This window comes from Theileria parva, assembly GCF_000165365.1.
Source record: "Theileria parva strain Muguga chromosome 3 map unlocalized ctg_530, whole genome shotgun sequence".
Classification (NCBI taxonomy): Eukaryota; Apicomplexa; class Aconoidasida; order Piroplasmida; family Theileriidae; genus Theileria; species Theileria parva.
Window position 1 is genome coordinate 1,017,465 of NW_876245.1, and position 19,304 is coordinate 1,036,768.

General features: G+C 34.3%; 7 protein-coding genes and 1 non-coding gene across 8 annotated transcripts; 3 read left to right on the forward strand and 5 right to left on the reverse strand.

Annotated features, from left to right (window-relative positions):
* Positions 1-1,143: 1,143 nt before the first annotated feature.
* TpMuguga_03g00483 (putative integral membrane protein) lies at positions 1,144-3,268 on the reverse strand (the record flags this gene model as incomplete). Its single annotated transcript, XM_758417.2, has 6 exons — positions 2,945-3,268; positions 2,618-2,909; positions 1,887-2,063; positions 1,688-1,797; positions 1,495-1,632; positions 1,144-1,464 (listed from the first exon to the last, which is right to left on the reverse strand). Exons 2-6 carry the CDS (start codon positions 2,904-2,906, stop codon positions 1,144-1,146), a joined length of 1,035 nt encoding a protein of 344 aa, XP_763510.1. The 5' UTR covers positions 2,907-2,909; positions 2,945-3,268.
* On the forward strand, positions 3,022-9,413 carry TpMuguga_03g00484 (uncharacterized protein). Its single transcript, XM_061305708.1, has 10 exons — positions 3,022-3,283; positions 3,405-3,500; positions 3,699-3,796; positions 4,498-4,705; positions 4,810-4,937; positions 5,459-5,603; positions 5,870-6,006; positions 6,063-6,604; positions 6,979-8,254; positions 8,307-9,413. Exons 1-10 carry the CDS (start codon positions 3,161-3,163, stop codon positions 9,397-9,399), a joined length of 3,846 nt encoding a protein of 1,281 aa, XP_061161041.1. The 5' UTR covers positions 3,022-3,160; the 3' UTR covers positions 9,400-9,413.
* Positions 9,414-10,078: 665 nt separating this feature from the next.
* TpMuguga_03g00485 (uncharacterized protein) lies at positions 10,079-12,235 on the reverse strand (the record flags this gene model as incomplete). Its single annotated transcript, XM_758419.1, has 1 exon — positions 10,079-12,235. One exon carries the CDS (start codon positions 12,233-12,235, stop codon positions 10,079-10,081), a length of 2,157 nt encoding a protein of 718 aa, XP_763512.1.
* A 638-nt stretch (positions 12,236-12,873) lies between these two features.
* On the reverse strand, positions 12,874-13,607 carry TpMuguga_03g00486 (putative integral membrane protein; the record flags this gene model as incomplete). The annotated part of the gene is made up of 3 exons (XM_758420.1): positions 12,874-12,876; positions 13,030-13,324; positions 13,525-13,607. 3 exons carry the CDS (start codon positions 13,605-13,607, stop codon positions 12,874-12,876), a joined length of 381 nt encoding a protein of 126 aa, XP_763513.1.
* Positions 13,608-13,729: 122 nt separating this feature from the next.
* Positions 13,730-15,377, reverse strand: TpMuguga_03g00487 (putative integral membrane protein; the record flags this gene model as incomplete). Its single annotated transcript, XM_758421.2, has 4 exons — positions 14,122-14,267; positions 14,457-14,573; positions 14,871-15,141; positions 15,232-15,375. 4 exons carry the CDS (start codon positions 15,373-15,375, stop codon positions 14,122-14,124), a joined length of 678 nt encoding a protein of 225 aa, XP_763514.1.
* rpl34 (Ribosomal protein L34e) lies at positions 15,150-16,212 on the forward strand. Its single transcript, XM_758422.2, has 2 exons — positions 15,150-15,816; positions 16,029-16,212. The coding sequence occupies exons 1-2, from the start codon at positions 15,554-15,556 to the stop codon at positions 16,180-16,182; spliced, it is 417 nt and encodes a 138-aa protein (XP_763515.1). The 5' UTR covers positions 15,150-15,553; the 3' UTR covers positions 16,183-16,212.
* On the forward strand, positions 16,194-19,288 carry Dars (Aspartate--tRNA ligase cytoplasmic domain protein). Its single transcript, XM_061305709.1, has 8 exons — positions 16,194-16,394; positions 16,767-16,955; positions 17,131-17,236; positions 17,310-17,389; positions 17,455-17,567; positions 17,598-17,651; positions 17,887-18,375; positions 18,655-19,288. Exons 1-8 carry the CDS (start codon positions 16,214-16,216, stop codon positions 19,267-19,269), a joined length of 1,827 nt encoding a protein of 608 aa, XP_061161042.1. The 5' UTR covers positions 16,194-16,213; the 3' UTR covers positions 19,270-19,288.
* Positions 16,999-17,104, reverse strand: TpMuguga_03g00493. Its single transcript, XR_009718804.1, has one exon. It is a non-coding gene; the product is annotated as a 5S ribosomal RNA (ribosomal RNA).
* Positions 19,289-19,304: the final 16 nt, after the last annotated feature.

The following is a 19,304-nucleotide window of genomic DNA, read 5'->3' on the forward strand; positions in this document are numbered from 1 at the left end:
GACGTACTTGCTCCAGCATTTTTACTCCCAATAATAAAATTCTTATTAATCCAATTTGTTAAAATCAAAAATACCAACTGGTATAGAAAAGATTAAAATGCCAAATAGACCAAATTCCGGAAGAATTATTGGTAATAAATTTGAACCAGAATAATTCTATGGGGGATTTAAACCAAATTCATCCATTTGGCAAATATTAATTTAAAATTAATAAACTTAATCATTTGGATAATATTCAGAGATTACTCCATTCACATACAATTTTATTTTTCTTACACATTTTCATACTGTATACCATAGGTACCACTTATTTACTCTATACTATATAGTGAATAACATTGAGTAAGAAATTACATGGGATAAATAGCGGAGTAGATGGGTCCTTTATGTGTTGGAAATTTTTTAGGCTCAGATTTGAGTGTTTATCATCTGATATCTTTAATGTCCAGATCTTTCCTCTCACCAGTTAAATCCATTATGTATAATTTATTATTTACAAGGTCCAGGAAAATGCCCCGGATGAACCCTAGCCACTGGTCACACACGTGGTTATATATTAACCTGTCACCCAGCTTTATCGAAAAACATTTAACCCCCAATCTAAATCAATGTATAAACTATTTTAAATTGAAATATAAAGTAAAATTTGACTAAAATATGCTTAAAATGTGTAAAATTAGCCTAAAATAACACTTAAATATGACTAAAATAACACTTAAATATGACTAAAATAACACTTAAATATGCCTAAAATAACACTTAAATATGACTAAAATAACACTTAAATATGACTAAAATAACACTTAAATACGCCAAAATGTGTAATCAACCAGAAATTAACATTAATTATCCCAAAATGACTATTTTATGACTAAAATATACTAAAATTATGTATAAACTAAGAGTAAAAAGAGCCTTGAGTAGGTCTAAAATATGACTAAAATAGTACAAAATTAAGCTAAATTAGCCCTAAAATACCTCTAAAATACAGCTAAAATAACTAAAAATAACCCTAAATAACTACTAAAATGTCTAAAATATGGGTAAATTATGACTAAAATAAAGGTAAAATAACCCTAAAATGCCTAAATTAACCCTAAAATAACCCTAAAATAGAGCTAAAAATAGTAAATTGAGAGAATATTATATGAGTAGTAATTTCCGTTTGTGGTATTTGAGTTTGTGTAATTCACTGTTGATTAGTACAATTTCATTATTGACACTTGTTAATCTTTTCCGTTCCTCGTCACTTAACCTTCTCCTCCTCGATAACTCCTCCAATTTCAGCCTCAACTTCATATTTCTCGCCAACTCAGACTCCAACTCCTCCACCTCCTCATCCTCCCAGTGGGATTTGTTATACTTTAGAATTTCATTGGACATTTCCCTTGCAGGCTCTGTTACCACAGAATTGCCAATCTCCCAACTCACATTCTTCATATCCCAACCCACATCCTCCATTCTCTAATAATAATTAAGCTGGGTAAAAATTACGTCGGAGTTGATCTGTGTGAGTTTGTGTGTTAGCTCCGATTCAAAATTGTTATTTGATTGTAATCTTTGCTCAAGTACCAACGACTCAACTAAACGCCCAAACTCGTCCAACGTGCAGCCACACTGCATTTTGTCCTCCTACAAATTAACTCAGTGAAAAGGTAAATAGTTGACTAAACAGAGTAAAAGATACGTGGGAATCGGCTTTCGCGTTTTTGATGAACTTTTGTACTGTTTTATTCTTGTCATCAATGCCAACTTGTGACAGCAATTCCACAGCGTCAGATCTTCTAAATCCAGTCTCTACACCATTATTATACTAATTACATTATTATACTCTTTACATTATTATACTCTTTACATTATTATTACGTGGTGAATAGTAAGAGTACCTTTACTGTGTTCTATGTGGAAGAAATAAGTAACAAGTCCCGTGTTTAAATCGGGGGACAGCGAATTGCTGTAACGTGAGTTGAGAAAGGCTTTGTGTTTCTGGGATAGTTTGTTACCGTAGAACAACGAGTCCCAATTCACACTCAACTTCATCCTCGTACGCTCCACGTCCATTTCTACACCAATTATTATTAACTATGGGTAAAATAAGCTAAAATAAGGGTAAAATAAGGGTAATTAAGGCTAAAATACAGCTAAAATAAGCCTAAATTACTACTAAAATAACCCTAAAATACTACTAAAATAACCCTAAAAATGGCAAAATAACCCTAAAATACTCTAAATATGCCCTAAAATACTCTAAATATGCCCTAAAATACTCTAAATATGCCTAAATTACTACTAAAATAGCCTAAATGGTACTAAAATAGCCTAAATGGTACTAAAATATGCCTAAATTACTACTAAAATAGCCTAAATTACTACTAAAATAGCCTAAATTACTACTAAAATAGCCTAAATAAGCCTAATTAAGTCTAAATTACTACTAAAATAAGCTTAAAATATGCCCTAACAATGCCCTAAAATAGCTAAAATTAAGCTAAAATAACCCTAAAATAAGAGTAAAATAAGAGTAAAATAAGAGTAATTTAGAGTAAAATAGGAGTAAAATAGGAGTAAAATAAGAGTAAAATAGGAGTAAAAAAGTGGTAAATAGTGTAGTTGATACGGTTGGAGAAGAAGGTGTAGGAGAGGTAGGAGGAGCCGAGGACGAAGGTTACGATTGAAATCACCTTCAGCTGCCATAAAAAGGTTCTCTTATCCGTACCCGGGGTGTCAGATGTACCAGTGGTGTCAGTAGCATCAGTAGTGTCAGGGGTAGAGTTGTTGGCGACTCCGGAACCGCTGCTGGCTGTGGATTTACTGTGGAATCTGCGGTTTCTCAAGAAAAAAGAGTTAAAATTTTTAGAGTTGATGACGGAAGTTAAAATCCGTTTATTTACCCTCAGCAAATACATATTCTACACATTTTTACACATAATTTATTATATTTTACATTAATTTACGGAATTTAGAGAATTTACGGAATTTACAAATTTTACGGAATTTGCCAAATATTGTCAGAAGTTATGAAGTGACTCCCCCTTGAAAATTAATAATTTATTTATTTCAATTATAATTTAAAATTAATATTTTAAAATTTATTAACAATTTATTAATTATTAATTGGTTGATTGGTTGAAAATTGGTCTGATGTTATGTGTGAGTGGCGATGAGTGTTTTGGGCTTTGACGACACGAATTACACCATGAGTGATCACTACTCTCACACCGAAGACTCCACACTTAACTTCTTCGAAATTCCACACTCCCAAATCGCAAACTCTCTCTTCAACGTATTTTTCCTATTCCTCCCCTTTAATCTATTTTAATTTAGTTAATTTATTTATTTAGTTAATTATTTAATTGGTTAGTTAATTAGTTGATTGATTGGTTGGATGATGATTGGTGGATTAGATGTCGAATTATGCTGAGTTGGAGGTACGGAATTTACACCCAAATGACATCAAGCTAATGCGTAAAGCCTTTAAATCCTTTACCTTACAATATTACGTATCTAATCACTAATTAACTATGTTAACTATGTAAATAAGATAACTATGTAAATAAGATAACTATGTAAATAAGATAACTATGTAAATAAGATAACTATGTAAATAAGATAACTATGTAAATAAGATAACTATGTAAATAAGTTGACTATGTAAATAAGTTGACTATGTAAATATGTTGACAATGTGGATGGTGTAGGATTTGGTGAGGGAATCGATAATGGAGACGTTGTCGTTGATGTTGAGCAGGAAACATTACAATCAGTTGGTCTACAAATCCTTTCTCATCGCTCACAAGTATTCTACAACTCTACTCTGTCACTTATTACTACTGTTGCTTAACTTCTACTATAGTTAAATATTACTACTGTCACTTATTACTACTGTTACTTATTACTACTGTCAACTATTACTACTGTCACTTATATGGTTACTTATTACTACTGTTAAATACTGTAATACTACTATAGTTACTTAACTACTACTATAGATAAATGCTATTATAGATAAATGCTATTATAGTTAAATGCTACTATAGTTAAATGCTACTATACTATTACTGTAGTTAATTATTACTGTAGTTAATTATTACTGTAGTTAATTATTACTGTAGTTAATTATTACTATACTATTACTATGGTTAATTATTACTGTAGTTAATTATTACTATGGTTAATTATTACTATGGTTAATTATTACTACAGTTAATTATTACTATGGTTAATTATTACTACAGTTACTTATTACTACAGTTACTTATATGGTTAATTATTACTATGGTTAATTATTACTACTGTTAATTAACTACTATGGTCAACTATTACTACTGTTAATTAACTACTATGGTCAACTATTACTATGGTTAAATATTACTACAGTTACTTATACAGTTAACTATATGGTTACTTATTACTATAGTTGAATATTAGTACAGTTAACTATATGGTTAAATATTACTATGGTAAATAATATGGTAAATTGTGTGAGAATATGGTTAGGAGGATTAGGTTGAGTGAGATGATGGATGAGGCTGAGATATTTGGGATGCGGGAGTTGTTGTATCAGTGGCGTTTACACACACTAAACCGGACTACCATGCGGGAGAATGAAGTTAAGGCCAAGCTGTTCCACCAGACCCTGATCAACTCAAAGTATTTCAAGCTCTTCCAACAACTTCTAACACTCAGGACCAACAAGATTCTCAAAGTAATTTTCAACCCCTTTAATTATTTATACTGTAATAATATTGTGATAAGTAGTGTAATTATGGTGTAATAAGTAGTGTGATAATAGTGTGATGATGTTTGTAGTTGATGCGTGTGGTGTGTTTGATGGAGAAGAATGTGGTGAATAACGTGTTGAGGCCGTGGAGTAGCCTGAGTAAAAAGTATAAAAGATTACAACTCTGCAAAGAAGATATCAACAACAATTATAACAAGTAACCACACAGTTATATAGTTTGCCCAGTTAGTAGTAGATATAATACCTTAACTATACCCCTAGAGGGAGATAATTAATTATATACCCCAAGAGGGAGCTATCTTACTATACCCCTAGAGGGAGCTGTTTAACTATATACCCCTAGAGGGAGCTACTTAATTATGTACCCCTAGAGGGAGCTACTTAACTACTATACCTAGAATACCTAGAATTATGTACCCCTAGAGGGAGCTACTTAACTACTATACCTAGAATACCTAGAATTATGTACCCCTAGAGGGAGCTACTTAACTACTATACCTAGAATACCTAGAATTATGTACCCCTAGAGGGAGCTACTTAACTACTATACCTAGAATACCTAGAATTATGTACCCCTAGAGGGAGCTACTTAACTACTATACCTAGAATACCTAGAATTATGTACCCCTAGAGGGAGCTGCTTAACTATATACCCCAAGAGGGAGCTATTTAACTATATGCCTAGAATTATATACATGGTACTGATGATTGTTGTAGGTATTTGAAGTGTATGGTGTTGAATGGTATGTGTAAGGTGTATAATAGAAGAATTGGTGTTTACTTACTCGACGTTTTCATCGTCAAACGCTCCAAATCCAATTTCCTACACTCTCTCACACACTTCTATCATTACTCCCTTAAAGTAACTTCTTACACATTCTTACACATTCTTAGTTAGTTTACACATTTTTAGTTAGTTTACACATTTTACACATTCTTACACATTCTTACACATTCTTAGTTAGTTTACACATTTTTAGTTAGTTTACACATTCTTACACATTCTTACACATTTTTAGTTAGTTTACACATTTTACACACATTTTACACACTTTACACATTTACACACTTTGTGTCTTATTTAAATATTACGGTGTCTTATTTAATTATTACTGTATGAATGTGTAGTTGGAGGACAAGCTGTGTAAGAGTATGAGGCGTATGAGGATGGAGAAGATATTTGACATTTGGCGATTCGCCTCATTATACAAACTCTCCACTCAATTCTACCACTACAAACTCAAATCCAAATCCCTACACCATTGGTATCACCAATCTATTTACTTATCTCCTGTAATCTACACATTGTATAATGTTGTAGGCGGAGGTACGGTGTGGATAAGAAGTTACTGAGGAAGAAATTTGAGTTATTGAAACGTGAAGTTGATACTAAGCTTTTACAACTTTACTACCACAAACTTACACACTCCTACACCAGCATAAAGTTGAGAAAAAAGTTACTTCACAACTTAGTCACCACCGTAGACATTACCTCCAAGAAAATAACATTACAATTGTTATACAATAATTATAAGAGTAAACTGAGAGAGGATATGAACAAGAGAAAGTGTGAGAGGTATTGTAAGAGTGTGTTGTACCGTAGAGTAATGTCGATACTATCGTCAAACGCCATTAGAAGATGTGAGAAAAGGGATAAACTGACCCTGGCTACGATAAGTTATAAAAGATATTTACTGTCAAATGCTTTTAACGAGTTGGTAAAATTATACTCTGAGAGGCTCCGGAGGTATGAAAATTTACTCATAAAGTTTAATAACTTAAGGGATTTAACACTCAAAAAATCCCTATTCAAGGTCTTAAAACAGGCTATTCAAAAGTCACAACATCTTAATCATATACAACGTATGTCCTACAGTTAAATATTCCTAGGGTATAGTTAGGTAATTTTAAGCTATAGTTAGGTATTCTAAGAGTATATAGTTAATTAGCTCCCTCTAGGGGTATAGTTAACTAGCTCTCTCTCCCCTAAGAATAGTAGCTCCCTCTCGGGGTATATAATTCTAGGTATTCTAGGGATATACAGTTAATTTAGCTCCCTCTTGGGGTATATCTAAGAGTATATACTTAAGATAGCTCCCTCTCGGGGTATATCTAAGAGTATATACTTAAGATAGCTCCCTCTCGGGGTATATAGTTAAGTATTCTTGGGGTATAATTAAGTATTCTTGTGGGTTAGATATGCCCTGTACAGTACAAGCTCCGTAACGCATTTATAGAAACATTGTGTCTGAGCTATGAGAAATACCTGAAGAAGACCATCTTCAAGAGAATGGAACACATAATAACAACCAATTCTAACCGTAAAAACGCGCTAGTCAGTGAACTGACCAATTTACTCCTACGCTCCTCTGACCAAAGTATGACGGGGCTTAGGCTATTTGTGACCCCTTTGAAGAGTGAGTTACTAGTGTTCACACTGTATTTATTAACGTTAAATACAAGATTTCACTATACCTACGATTTGTACTATGAACTATCCGACGACGACCTCATCAACTCACTTCTCAACACTATTAACACGGATCAGCTGACAGAGTTCAGAAAGAACAATAAAGCCTTACTATACCAGTTAACTCTTTCATTTATCTCAACAAATGTAACCACTGGTATGAGTGATATACCACTCCCAGTGTCAGAGCTACTGCAGCAACTCTTCATGCAGCAACTATCCATGCAGCAGCTAAGTAACAATAGTATTACTGAAATATTACGTAAACTACCCGTGTGGAAACTAATAAACCTAAGATTTTTATTATTGAGGAAGCCGAAAATATTAAAATCCTGGCGGTATTTGACTGCGCAGATGATTACCAGGCGTGTGTGCGACTCGGAGTTTCTGGACAATTTCAGCCAAATCAACGCAATGCTCAGGAAGTCCAACGTCTTCAGCCACTGGTTACAACTTTCTACAGAGTTTAAACATGAGAAATTACGTGTTAAGGAGCAACTCTACACACGGTTCTACGACCACATAAACAGTGTGGTGACTGCTAGAAAATCAGTTCCCTACACATTATTATATTATAATTATGTGATTAGTGAGGGTACGGGAGTGGAATTGGTTGAAAAGGTGAGAAATTGGTACTGGTCGTTTCTAAGGCGGAACCCCCAGGCATCAGCCCCGATCCTCAGAATCCTGTGGTTACGGAGGATATTTACACACTGGCACGCGTACGTCATGGACGACCTCAGCATCAAAAGAGTTGCAAGCGAGTTTTGCAGAATCAGCATCCTCTTTAAATCCTTTAAAATTTGGTTCAACGCAACAGCATTGAGGAATACCAAACACGAACAAATGTGTCAAAATATTAGACACACCGTTGATATTCTGTTGAAAGAGTGGGTCCTGGTGGGATGGTATAGAATTAGTAAACTAAACACAGTCCTAACCGCCAAGAAATATCAACTCACACACAAACTCTTCAGCCAGTGGCATAATTATACAAGTTATAAATCATTGTTAAACTGTCACCACAACACTATTAACAAAAGGTATTTAATATTTACTAAAATAACTTAGTTAATAGTGACAAATATGTTACAGGACGAGTAGGGGATTGTTAATGAAGTATTACAACGTGTGGTATGAGGCGTACGAGTGCAGGATGAGAGAATATTACAACTCCGAGCAGTCGTCACAGTATAATAATCTGAGAATAAAGAGGAGACACTATGCGTATTGGTCTGGGTACTGTAGGAAAAAAGTGCACTTACTACAGTGCCAACGGGAGATTAGAGATAATTACGCCCTAAATCTCAAGAATTATTATCTTACACTTTTGGGCACAATTTGCAAACTCAAGCAGTTACACAATCAAAGCGTTTTGAACAGAAGTTTAACCACGTTTAAACTACTTTTATTCACCAAAAAAATGGGAACTCTGGTGCAAACCACTCTTGAGAATAGTGTAAAGGAGGGTGCCAAACGGTTCCTCAGTACGCTATACCACACGGTGGAAACTCAGAGAAAGCTGGACAATACTATGAGAAATGAGAAGATGTATTTGCTGTTGTATAAATTGAGTAATGTGAAGTTTGATCGGACACTCCGGGGGATCCGGATACTAAACGCCAACGCCTATTATAACATACGGTACAAAATTGTACAAAGGAGACATTATCGCACGGTTTTAGCAAATTGCTACGCACACTGGAAGCTAATCACCACCAAACACGCCTTCTGGCACACGAAACTTTGTCTTCTATCACATACTAATCATATTACTGGTGTGTCAGATGATACTACTGGAGATACTGAGGATACTGAGGATACTGGAGATACTGAGGATACTGATGTGACAGTGGAAATGTGTGAAATTAGGATAAAATATGTGATTCGATGGTGTAGGAGGATGATTGTGTGGTGGAGGAGTGAGTGTGGAGTGTTGCGTGTGGACGGCTCGAGTTTGGGTGAGATTTACGTTTTTGCTAGGACTAATCGGGTGGTAGAGGCGCTGAGAGCGTTACAGGAAAACTGCTTAGCCCTGGATTTACTACGAGTTTGCAGAGTCAGAGTCAGGGACTTTGTAGACGCCAGGGACTTGAAGCTCAAGTCTAAAGTGTTCAAATATCTAAAGGCAGAACTCCTAGAGAATGAGCTCTCACAAATCCTAACTCTACAAGATGCTAATCAATAATATTCACACTATATATAGTAGTAGTATTGTAGTATAGTATTATGTATATATATTATATGGTATTAGGTGTCTGGGTTTAAGGCTAGTAAATTAGCTGTATACAAAGAGGTGTAATACTGTTTACAGGGTTTAATTATGCTATAAATAACAGTATTAAATAGTGTTAAGTGTTTAATAGTACTGAAATGAGTGTTATTTTAGTGTATAGTAAAGTATATAATATCCCCTAGTATACTCCTAATACTATACAATATATATATATAGTATATAGTATATATATTATATACAGTGTATATAACAGTAGTAGAGTAGTATAGTTAAACAGCTCCCTCTCGGGGTATATAATTAACTATAGTAAAGTAGCTCCCTCTGGGGGTATATAATAAGATAGCTCCCTCTCGGGGTATATAGTTAAGAGTATATAGTAAAGTAGCTCCCTCTCCCTCTACCCTTATATTATTAGCTCCCTCTCGGGGTATATAGTATATAGTATATTAAGTAGTAATAGGAATGGTAATAGTAGTAATAGTAGATAGTATGGTATATTGTATATATATTATATACTGTATGACATAGTAGAGTAGTATTTTGGACTAGATTAAGGGTTTAGGCTTGAGTATACCTAAGTATTATTACTACCATTTTACTATACTATAAATACTATAGTATAGTAATTAGATTAAGAGTTAAGAGTCCATTGATCTTCTTGAAGTTGATACTGTATTGAAGGTTTATAGTGGAACTTGACGGTAATTTTCTTAAATCTTTGATAGCGGTAGATGAATGAAAAGGGTTTGTGGTCTCCATCAGTGTGGCTCCAGACTACTCTGTTATTATGTCTAACTTCAGTGCAAATGACGTCATTGTTACGCGTGTATCTCAATCCAGATTTATAAAATGTCTGTACTCTGTACTCTAGAGGACTGAGTTGTACAGTTTCGCCCTGTTCATTTCTCTTGTGTAAGGTTAGCTCAGGAGGAATTTTGATGGTTTGTACAATAGAGTTGGGATTTTTTGAATTGGCAAATAGAATTTTGTCCTCGAAAATAACTTCAATTCTTCCAGTTTCTTGACTATAAACAATGTAGAGTGGTTTCTCGCCGGGATTACGGTTCCAAATTACTCTATCAGCATATTTAACAAGGGTACACACTCCATTCTTGAGAGTATAAACAAATCTAGGACGTTTAAATGGACAAAATTGCATACTATAATCTTCAGAACTTAGTGTGACAACGTTACCCAGATCTTCAGTGAGTAGTCTGATTGGTGGAATTGGATAGTGTTCCTCAGTCAGTCTATTCCCTTGTAGTTTATATTCTATAAATTTACCATCAAATCCAAAGATAAACTTGAAGAAAGAACTGTGACCATAAAGTCTTAAGCTCTTTGGCAGGGGTTTTCCTAAATTACGCCTCCAAACAATGTTCTCACGGTACTTGATAAGGTCAAAGTTCACATTTTGATACTCAAGTAAGTATTTGTGTCTATTAGTTTCTTGAATCAGACTGTCCATGTAAATTGGAATTAACCCACCCAAGTCCTCAGCGTAATGCTTTAAATAAAACGGAATTTGATGTTTGTTAACCCATTTATTATTCACCTTTGTACACTTGATTAAGATGTTAGTCTCCACCAATATACCGCCATCTGTAAGGTTGTACACCAAAGTCTTGATAAAGTATAGGTCTTTATTATTATTCTTCCATACGAGACGATTTCCTAGCTTTACCCTGACACATTTCATACCCTCGTTTACTCTATATACCAAGAGAATTGTATCTCCTGCCATACTTAACTCAATAGTATACTGGTCACTGGACAATGTAGCAGATCTTCTGGAATTTCCCCTTCCGCGCAGTTTTATCTGAGGAATCTCATACTCTTTCTTGGTCCACTCATTGTTTTCTAGTTTGTACAGATTAAACTTGGTGAGAGTTCCCAAGACTATAATCTTCTGTTCCTTGTAGAAGTCAATTGATTCAATAAGTTCTCTGACACAATTCCTTCTAAATCTCTTGCTCAGGAACTTTTTATCAAGCTTGTAACGATAAATGTTATTATTAGTAGTAGAATTATACCCGTTACATAAGATAATTTTGTGCCAGTTTTCCTGAAACAGCCTTAGTATCTCCCTGTCATTCTTGCCCAGCACATCAATTCTAACCCCTTCACTGGGTAAATAACAACTTTCTAATGTCATTTCTTGAGGTATTGAACAATTTTCAGATTGCTGCTCTATAGGCTCAATCCTGGGTGGTTCAGTTTGCCTGGGCATATTGAGGCTTGTGGAGCCACCGTCAACCTCCCCTATACCGGGCTCTATAACAGTTTTAGCCATTTTTGACTTCCTTTTACACACTCTTTTAGCCTCTTTAACTATTCTATTGTCACATTGAACTGTTCTCTTTAGAGACACGGGACGCTCAATTACACCAGCATCGACCTGAGGATTCTCCAAATCTAACCTCTCCATCCTCAATTTGGAGAACATAAGATACATTTGATTATATCTTAGGTGAAACGCTAAATATTTTGGAAATTCCTTAGCATTAGACGGCATTGTCCAGCATAATCTGCCGTCAAACCAGACCTTCCTACACTTAAACCCAAATGTAAATACAACAATCAATTCATACAATTCTACGTCACTCTCAACATAATTATAATCTCTGTCATCAGTATCTGTGAAAAGTAATTTGGCAATGTCATATCTGAGGTGAGTGACACTGTACCACTGCTCGTGTAAACCATTTTTTCTTATTACAAATGGCTTACCATTTCTCATAATGGCGAGAAATTGCGGATATCCAAACTGAATCACTTGCTGATACATTTTTAACAATATTATTTATAACTCAGTTAGTGTTATCAAGACACGTTCTTATAGCTAGCCAATTATTAACAGGGTTTATTAAAGCATCTCTTAATAGTATTAAATAACTATTTTAAGACATTAATTTAAGTTATTTAAGAGTTAATTAATGTATAAATAAGCTTAAATAAGTATTAATTTAGTAAATAGATTACATATATATTATATATTATACATACTATACACTTGAGTATATACATATAATATATAATATTGTATATAATATGTTGTATATAGTAATAGTATAATATATAGTAAAGTGGTATTATAAATATATAGTTAAGTAGCTCCCTCTAGGGGTATATAATTAAGTAGTAAAATAGCTCCCTCTAGGGGTATATAATTAAGTAGTAAAATAGCTCCCTCTAGGGGTATATAATTAAGTAGTAAAATAGCTCCCTCTAGGGGTATATAGTTAAGAAGTATAACAAATAGTATAGAGTGTTAGTTGATAAAATTAAGATTAATGGGATAGTTGTAGTGTTGTGAGAAGAAGTAGTATGCTGTGATGGCTAGGATTATGCCCAGATTATCGCTCTTCTCCAGGACCCCCTCTGTCAGCGCCAAAATCACACTCATCAGTACCCGGTGATGCATATTCACTATGTAATACAACGTCACATACGAAAATACCAAACACGCCAACGTACCATATATCTACACAATTTACACAATGTTAACTCTGTATATACTAAGTAAATAATAAATGATTATGTTAAATAGTTAACTCGTGATAATATAGTTAGTGTGGACACGGTTTTGGTGTGTATCCAGATAGGGCTTTTGAGGTTAGTGCCGACGATGGATGCCATGGGATCGACGACGAACATGGGCAATAAAATTCTGAGAGGAATATTGAGCCAAATAAACACCAGAACGGTGAGATTATACGTGATAATACCGAAATCAAACTTCCTGGAGAACGGAAACGGGAAGATAAAACATGAAATTATTGACAAAATTGCGATTAGCTGGATGATGTATTTTAGAGGCACTGAAGGCACGTTCACCTTCGCCAAGACTAATCCACAGCCCAAATGGACCAATTTTCTACAAATCCATCACATACAATATTTGTTTACTCATTTACTAATAGTATTTGTTCAGGGTAAATAAGCGGAAATTAAGTTGGTTTAGCTGGAAATAGTTAGTTTAGGGTAAATAAGTGGAAATAGTTAGTCTAGGGTAAATGTTAGTTTTTAGCTGCCTTTCGGGGTATATATATAATAATATATTAATATGAGAATTACCTGGAATAGAATTTATTGAGAAGTTTGGAGTATGCGATGATGAAGATGAGGAGAATAGGAATTAAATGGATCATTTCATCCATTAACAAATTATTCACAATTCTAACAAATTATTTACAATTTTGCAATTATCGGAGTAGTGGTGTAAGTGTAAGATTCCACATTCCAACACAATAAATAATAACAAAATTATAAATATTATAAAATAAAATAATGAAAAAATTAATGTTAGGAAGGAAATGGTAAATGTGTGTTATGTACCAACAACACCCATAGTACCAATTCCTATAGTACCAACACCCATTATACTATACTATAGTATTACCTATAGTACAGTATCACCTATGGTACAGTAACCCAGAGTAGTCCAACACTGGTCAACAGTAGTCAAAGGATAGGTAATGTGTACTCTGAATACTTTGGGAACAGTACTACAGTAAACAGTAGTATACAGTGTGTATTGTTACAATCTATGTGATATTCCATGACGGGGACTCGAACCTACGACCCTAGGATCCTAGGAATAGTATACTACAACTATACTATCAAGAATACTGTTGGTGATGGTATAGTATATTGATAGTATTAGGAGTACAATTAGTCATCAGGTCCTACGGGGAGTGAGGATATGAAAGAGTTCCAGTTAATCATTTGTATCAAAGGTGATCGATACTTAATATAAGCAATCATGTGCTCCAACGTTAATTCCTCCTCCTCACCACTCAACGCCTTAAACGTAGAATCTAATCAACACTATTCAACATATCCATAGTATACTTCTATAGTAAATAGTATAGTATATATAGTTAGTAGTGTAGTTATTAGTATTGTAAATAGTATAGTAAATAGAGTAAATGGAGTGAATAAGTAGATAGATAACTCTGTAGAATATAATGAATTAAGTAGGATGCAAGCACCGTAACGGAGAATACCAATAGAATTAATGTGAATGGGTTGATTTTGTATGTAATTATTAATAATTTTATTCGTTATTAATTCTCCATCCTTGCACAGTCGAGACTTTATATCATAATACAACTCCATACTCACTACAACAAGTTAACTCTATTCAACTGTATAACTAAAATTAGACAAATTTAGTGAAAAATAATTACAAATTTCATGATTTTGGAAATAAATGCAAAAGTTGATCGGGCTAGCTTTTACCGAGGAAAATAAGTCTAGTTATTGCTGCTTCAACCACTTATTTCGGAAAAAATAATTGCAAATAATAAATAAATACCAATAGGTTGCAAAATGTGTAAATATCTGGGGTGAGATAATTAAGGTATAACTAAGGGTATAACTGGGAAACTGGATCCGCTTGACCAAGCCCCGTAACGTACCTGGAAAGCATTTACATTTGAGTTTATATTTATGTCTGAATTTAAGAGGTATAAGAAAGGGTGTGGTTCTGTTAGTAATATAATCAGAGGGCCAGGAAAAGGAACAATTGTATAATCTTTCCTTGAAAGTTTCCAGGTCTAATTTCTCTTTTTTATTCTTAAATAAGCGCTTCCAGCGTAATTTTTTTACCGTGAAATTGTTTCCTAATCTGTCCACACTCAACGGTATCACATTCCCAATCAACGATACCTCACTTATCCTCCCAAATATCTAAAAATTGTTCACAATATTATTTATTCAATTATTTATATTATTTATTTATTAAATTATTTAAATTGGTGGAAATAGTGTGAAAATTACTTTGATGAGGTCGAGTGTTTGGAAGAGTAAATGTGTGTGGAAATAACTGTTTCTAATGGTATTTTTACGTATATTACTACTCAGTGTATTAATTAATATTATGTTAAATATTACTATATATATTATACTACATTTTATATACATTAATTCTCATCTCACTATACCAGACCCCATAGCGCCAATATTCATTAATTTAATTTATCATTAATTAATTAATTTAAATATTAATATTATAATTTAATTTATTATTTAAATTGGGCTTGTTAAATTAAGTGCAAAATTGTGAAATTTCGCTTTGAGATAACTCGATCCTGTTCGGAAGATGGTACAAAGAGTTCATTATAGAAGACGTAATAAGTATAAAACTCCTTCTAACGTTGTGAAGAGGGTGAGAACACCTGGCGCACGGTTAGTGCTTCATAACCTTAAGAAGGTTGGGAAAAGACCACGTTGCGGTGACTGTAAGCGTACGCTCGCCGGTGTTTCCGCCGTCAGACCCTTTCTATACAAGAATCTTAAACGCAGAAATCGGACCGTGTCAAGACCATACGGTGGCTCCAGATGCCATAACTGCGTCAAGGACAGGTAATAAATTTTTTTATTCTATAAATTTTGTTAAATAGTTTTTTTCATTTTTAACCCAAATATTTATTTTTTTAACTAAATTATTTTTATTTCCCAGTAATATTCGGAAAACTTTCTTTTTTCAATTTTATATATATTATCACATTATTATATTAAATAAATTATATCAATTATATATATATAATAATATATATGTATAATGTGTTTGATAGGATAATAAGGGCGTTTTTGAAGGAGGAGCAGAAGTGTGTGAGAAGGGTTGTGAAGGAGCGTGAGACGAGGACGAGGGCTGTGGAATCGCCAGTGGAGAAGGTGGCGAAGGTTGAGCAGAAAAAGGTAAAATCGAAACCCGACAAAAAAAATTAACTTCTAAGCCATAATATTATTACGTACATTTATGTTATGTTATGTCATTTTCTTTATGCTACTGAGGTATAGATTTGTTCACAGTGTGAGTGTCAGTCGTTTGTATCCAAAATTGAATCGTAGTTTTGTAAATTCAGTAAATATTTCAACTTTGGTTAATAATTTTATTAATATGAACAATAACCCAAAGAATCTTAAAATTTCAGCACGAGGTAATCACAGATTCTACTCATTTTCTAACCCCTTTACTATTTACCCAGTTTTACACTTAGTCAATTAGTAATAATGTTGATAGTATGAATTAGCTCCCTCTCGGGGTATATAAAGTAGCTCCCTCTAGGGGTATATAGTTAATAGTATTAGAATTAGCTCCCTCTCGGGTATATAGTTATATAGTTAATTAGCTCCCTCTCCCCTATGTAGTTAAATTAGCTCCCTCTAGGGGTATATAGTTAATAGTATTAGAATTAGCTCCCTCTAGGGTATATAATTAAGTATAGTAAAGTAGCTCCCTCTAGGGGTATATAGTTAAGTATAGTAAGATAGCTCCCTTTGGGGTTAATGTTAGTGTGATAATGTTGTAGAGGAGCAGATGTTGAGGGCTCAGGAGTTACTGAACAGATCAGTTTCAGATTTTACGAATGATAAGTTTGGATTTGTGCCCTTTGGAACGGATGTTCCCAGTAGGGAATTCAAAGATATTAAAGATTTAGACAACTCCGTTAGTCAATACGTCTGGATCAGAGGTAGAATACACGAACTCAGAGGCAAAGGTATTATTTACAGTGTAATGTTTATACCATATTAGTTATATATAAGTAAGCTCCCTTTGGCAGTCCCCCGCCTCACTACTATCCGGGCCAGTTGTCGCTTGACTTTGGAGTTCATATGGGATTTAATAGTTCCACTCGACTATTCTAACTATTGATAGTATTAAATTTTATGTAGGTGGGATATGTTTTCTAATATTGAGACAGCAGAGGGAGTTGTTACAATGTGTAATTGACAGTAAATCTGAAAATAACACCAAAGACATGGTCAAATGGACTTCAGCGTATCTTTATACTAGTTATGCTTATTAATCCTCTGGGGTGTTAACTCCTAACTCACTTGGTAATATGTGTTAGATTATCATTTGAATCTGTTGTGGATGTGTATGGAAAAGTAGTAGTGCCAAATACCCCAATACTCTCAACCACCTCCTCAAGTATCTTTTACACAGTTATATCACGAGTTTACAAAATTAACACTAATAACAATGTTAATATATAGATGAACTGAGTGTGAGTAAGATTTATTGTATATCGAGATCATCAACGAATTTACCGTTTCTGTTACGTGACGCCAATAACACTGACAACGAAGAAATGATGGAAAATCCCAACGTATTGTTTACGCAACTTATATTGTTATAGGTGATACGAGTGAATCAGGATACAAGATTAGATAATCGTGCACTTGATCTTAGGGTATTCCGTTACGGTGCTTGCTACCGCTTAGTTATGTAGTTCCTCATCTATACTAGTTATCTATTTACGCATCCCCACTATTTACTAATTTGCAACCTTTTTGACATTTATTTATTATTTACAATTATTTTTTACCAAATAAGTAGTTACTGCAGCAGAAATTACAATTATTTTCCTCTCCTGATTACCCAGTTACACCTATTTACACAAATTAGCACAATATGAAATTGTGTAGTGTTTTGTGAATGGTGTGATATTTAAGATCCAGTCTGCGGTATGTCAGTTGTATAGAGAATTTCTGTTATCTCACGACTTTGTGGAGATCCACACGCCGAAGTTACTGGGCGGCTCAAGTGAGGGTGGCTCTTCAGTATTCAAGTTTAAATACTTTGACCAAGACGCTTGTCTAGCGCAGTCACCGCAGTTATACAAGCAAATGGCAATCTGCGGTGACTTGAAACGTGTGTTTGAAATCGGGCCAGTGTTCAGAGCTGAAAATAGTAACACACACCGGCACTTGTGCGAATACGTCGGGCTAGACATGGAAATGGAAATCCTAAACGATTACACTGAGGTTATTGATCTGATTGACCAGATGCTCAAGAGCGTTTTCACAGGTTTAATGGAGAGGAATAAAGAGGAATTGGACTACTTTTATAAGTCATTCCCCTCAATCATGAGATTTAAGTTTCTACAAGAAACTCCTAAGATTACTTTTCAAGAGGTGCGTTATTGCGTTGCGTGCAGGCAATTCCTGCGGCAACCTCTATTCACTCAGTTACTCAATTACCCATCCCCACTATTTACTATTTTGCAACCTTTTTGACATTTATTTTACTTTTTACAATTAAAATTTGGTAAATAAGTGGTTACTGCAGCAGAAATGTCATCGGAGAAAATTTATTTTCGTAACCCGATCAACTTTTGCATTTATTTCCAAAATCCCATTTTTTACAATTATTTTTTCCTAATTTTGATAAAATAACAATTACTAATGTTATAGGCCGTGGCGATGTTACGTGAGACTGAGTTGGGTGGTGAAATCCCTGAGGACTTGAGCGACTACGACTTCACTACGGAGCATGAAAAACTACTTGGCAAACTCATTAAACAAAAGCTTAATACGGATTATTATATCATCTATCAATATCCTCTCAATTGCCGTCCCTTTTATACTATGCCTTTGCGTTACGGTGACAGGTCCGCTCACACAACCAACTCCACTGTTAACCCAAATGAACACACTGTTAACTCTGTAGAACACAATACTAACACTACTAACTCTCTAAACTCTGTAGAAAGTGTAAACTCTGTAGAAACTTTGAACGCAGTAGACTCAGTTAGTTGGAGTCGTAGTTATGACTTTTTTATGAGGGGTGAGGAGATATTATCTGGAGCTCAGCGAATCCACGACAGTGTGGAGTTGGAAGCCCGTGCTAGAGCTTGTGGAATTGATGTGAATACTATAAAAGATTACATTGAAGTGTTTAGGTACGGTTCATTTCCACACGCAGGGTCGGGCATAGGTCTAGAACGAGTCGTCATGCTGTTCCTAGGACTTACAAACATACGCAGAACCTCAATGTTCCCCAGAGATCCCAAACGTCTTACTCCTTAATTTATTATCTTACTTTTTATTTAGTTAGTAATGTG

What these genes read in the sequence shown, in the direction of transcription:
- TpMuguga_03g00484 (XM_061305708.1), top strand. Translation starts at nt 3,161, where the DNA reads ATGAGTGTTTTGGGCTTTGACGACACGAATTACACCATGAGTGATCAC. An exon ending in GGACCAACAAGATTCTCAAA is followed by an intron (nt 4,706 to 4,809) that starts GTAATTTTCAAC and finishes TGATGTTTGTAG; the next exon opens with TTGATGCGTGTGGTGTGTTT. An exon ending in TCCAAATCCCTACACCATTG is followed by an intron (nt 6,007 to 6,062) that starts GTATCACCAATC and finishes ATAATGTTGTAG; the next exon opens with GCGGAGGTACGGTGTGGATA.
- rpl34 (XM_758422.2), top strand. Translation starts at nt 15,554, where the DNA reads ATGGTACAAAGAGTTCATTATAGAAGACGTAATAAGTATAAAACTCCT. An exon ending in CATAACTGCGTCAAGGACAG is followed by an intron (nt 15,817 to 16,028) that starts GTAATAAATTTT and finishes TGTGTTTGATAG; the next exon opens with GATAATAAGGGCGTTTTTGA.
- Dars (XM_061305709.1), top strand. Translation starts at nt 16,214, where the DNA reads ATGTTATGTTATGTCATTTTCTTTATGCTACTGAGGTATAGATTTGTT. An exon ending in ACACGAACTCAGAGGCAAAG is followed by an intron (nt 16,956 to 17,130) that starts GTATTATTTACA and finishes AATTTTATGTAG; the next exon opens with GTGGGATATGTTTTCTAATA. An exon ending in ATGGTCAAATGGACTTCAGC is followed by an intron (nt 17,237 to 17,309) that starts GTATCTTTATAC and finishes AATATGTGTTAG; the next exon opens with ATTATCATTTGAATCTGTTG.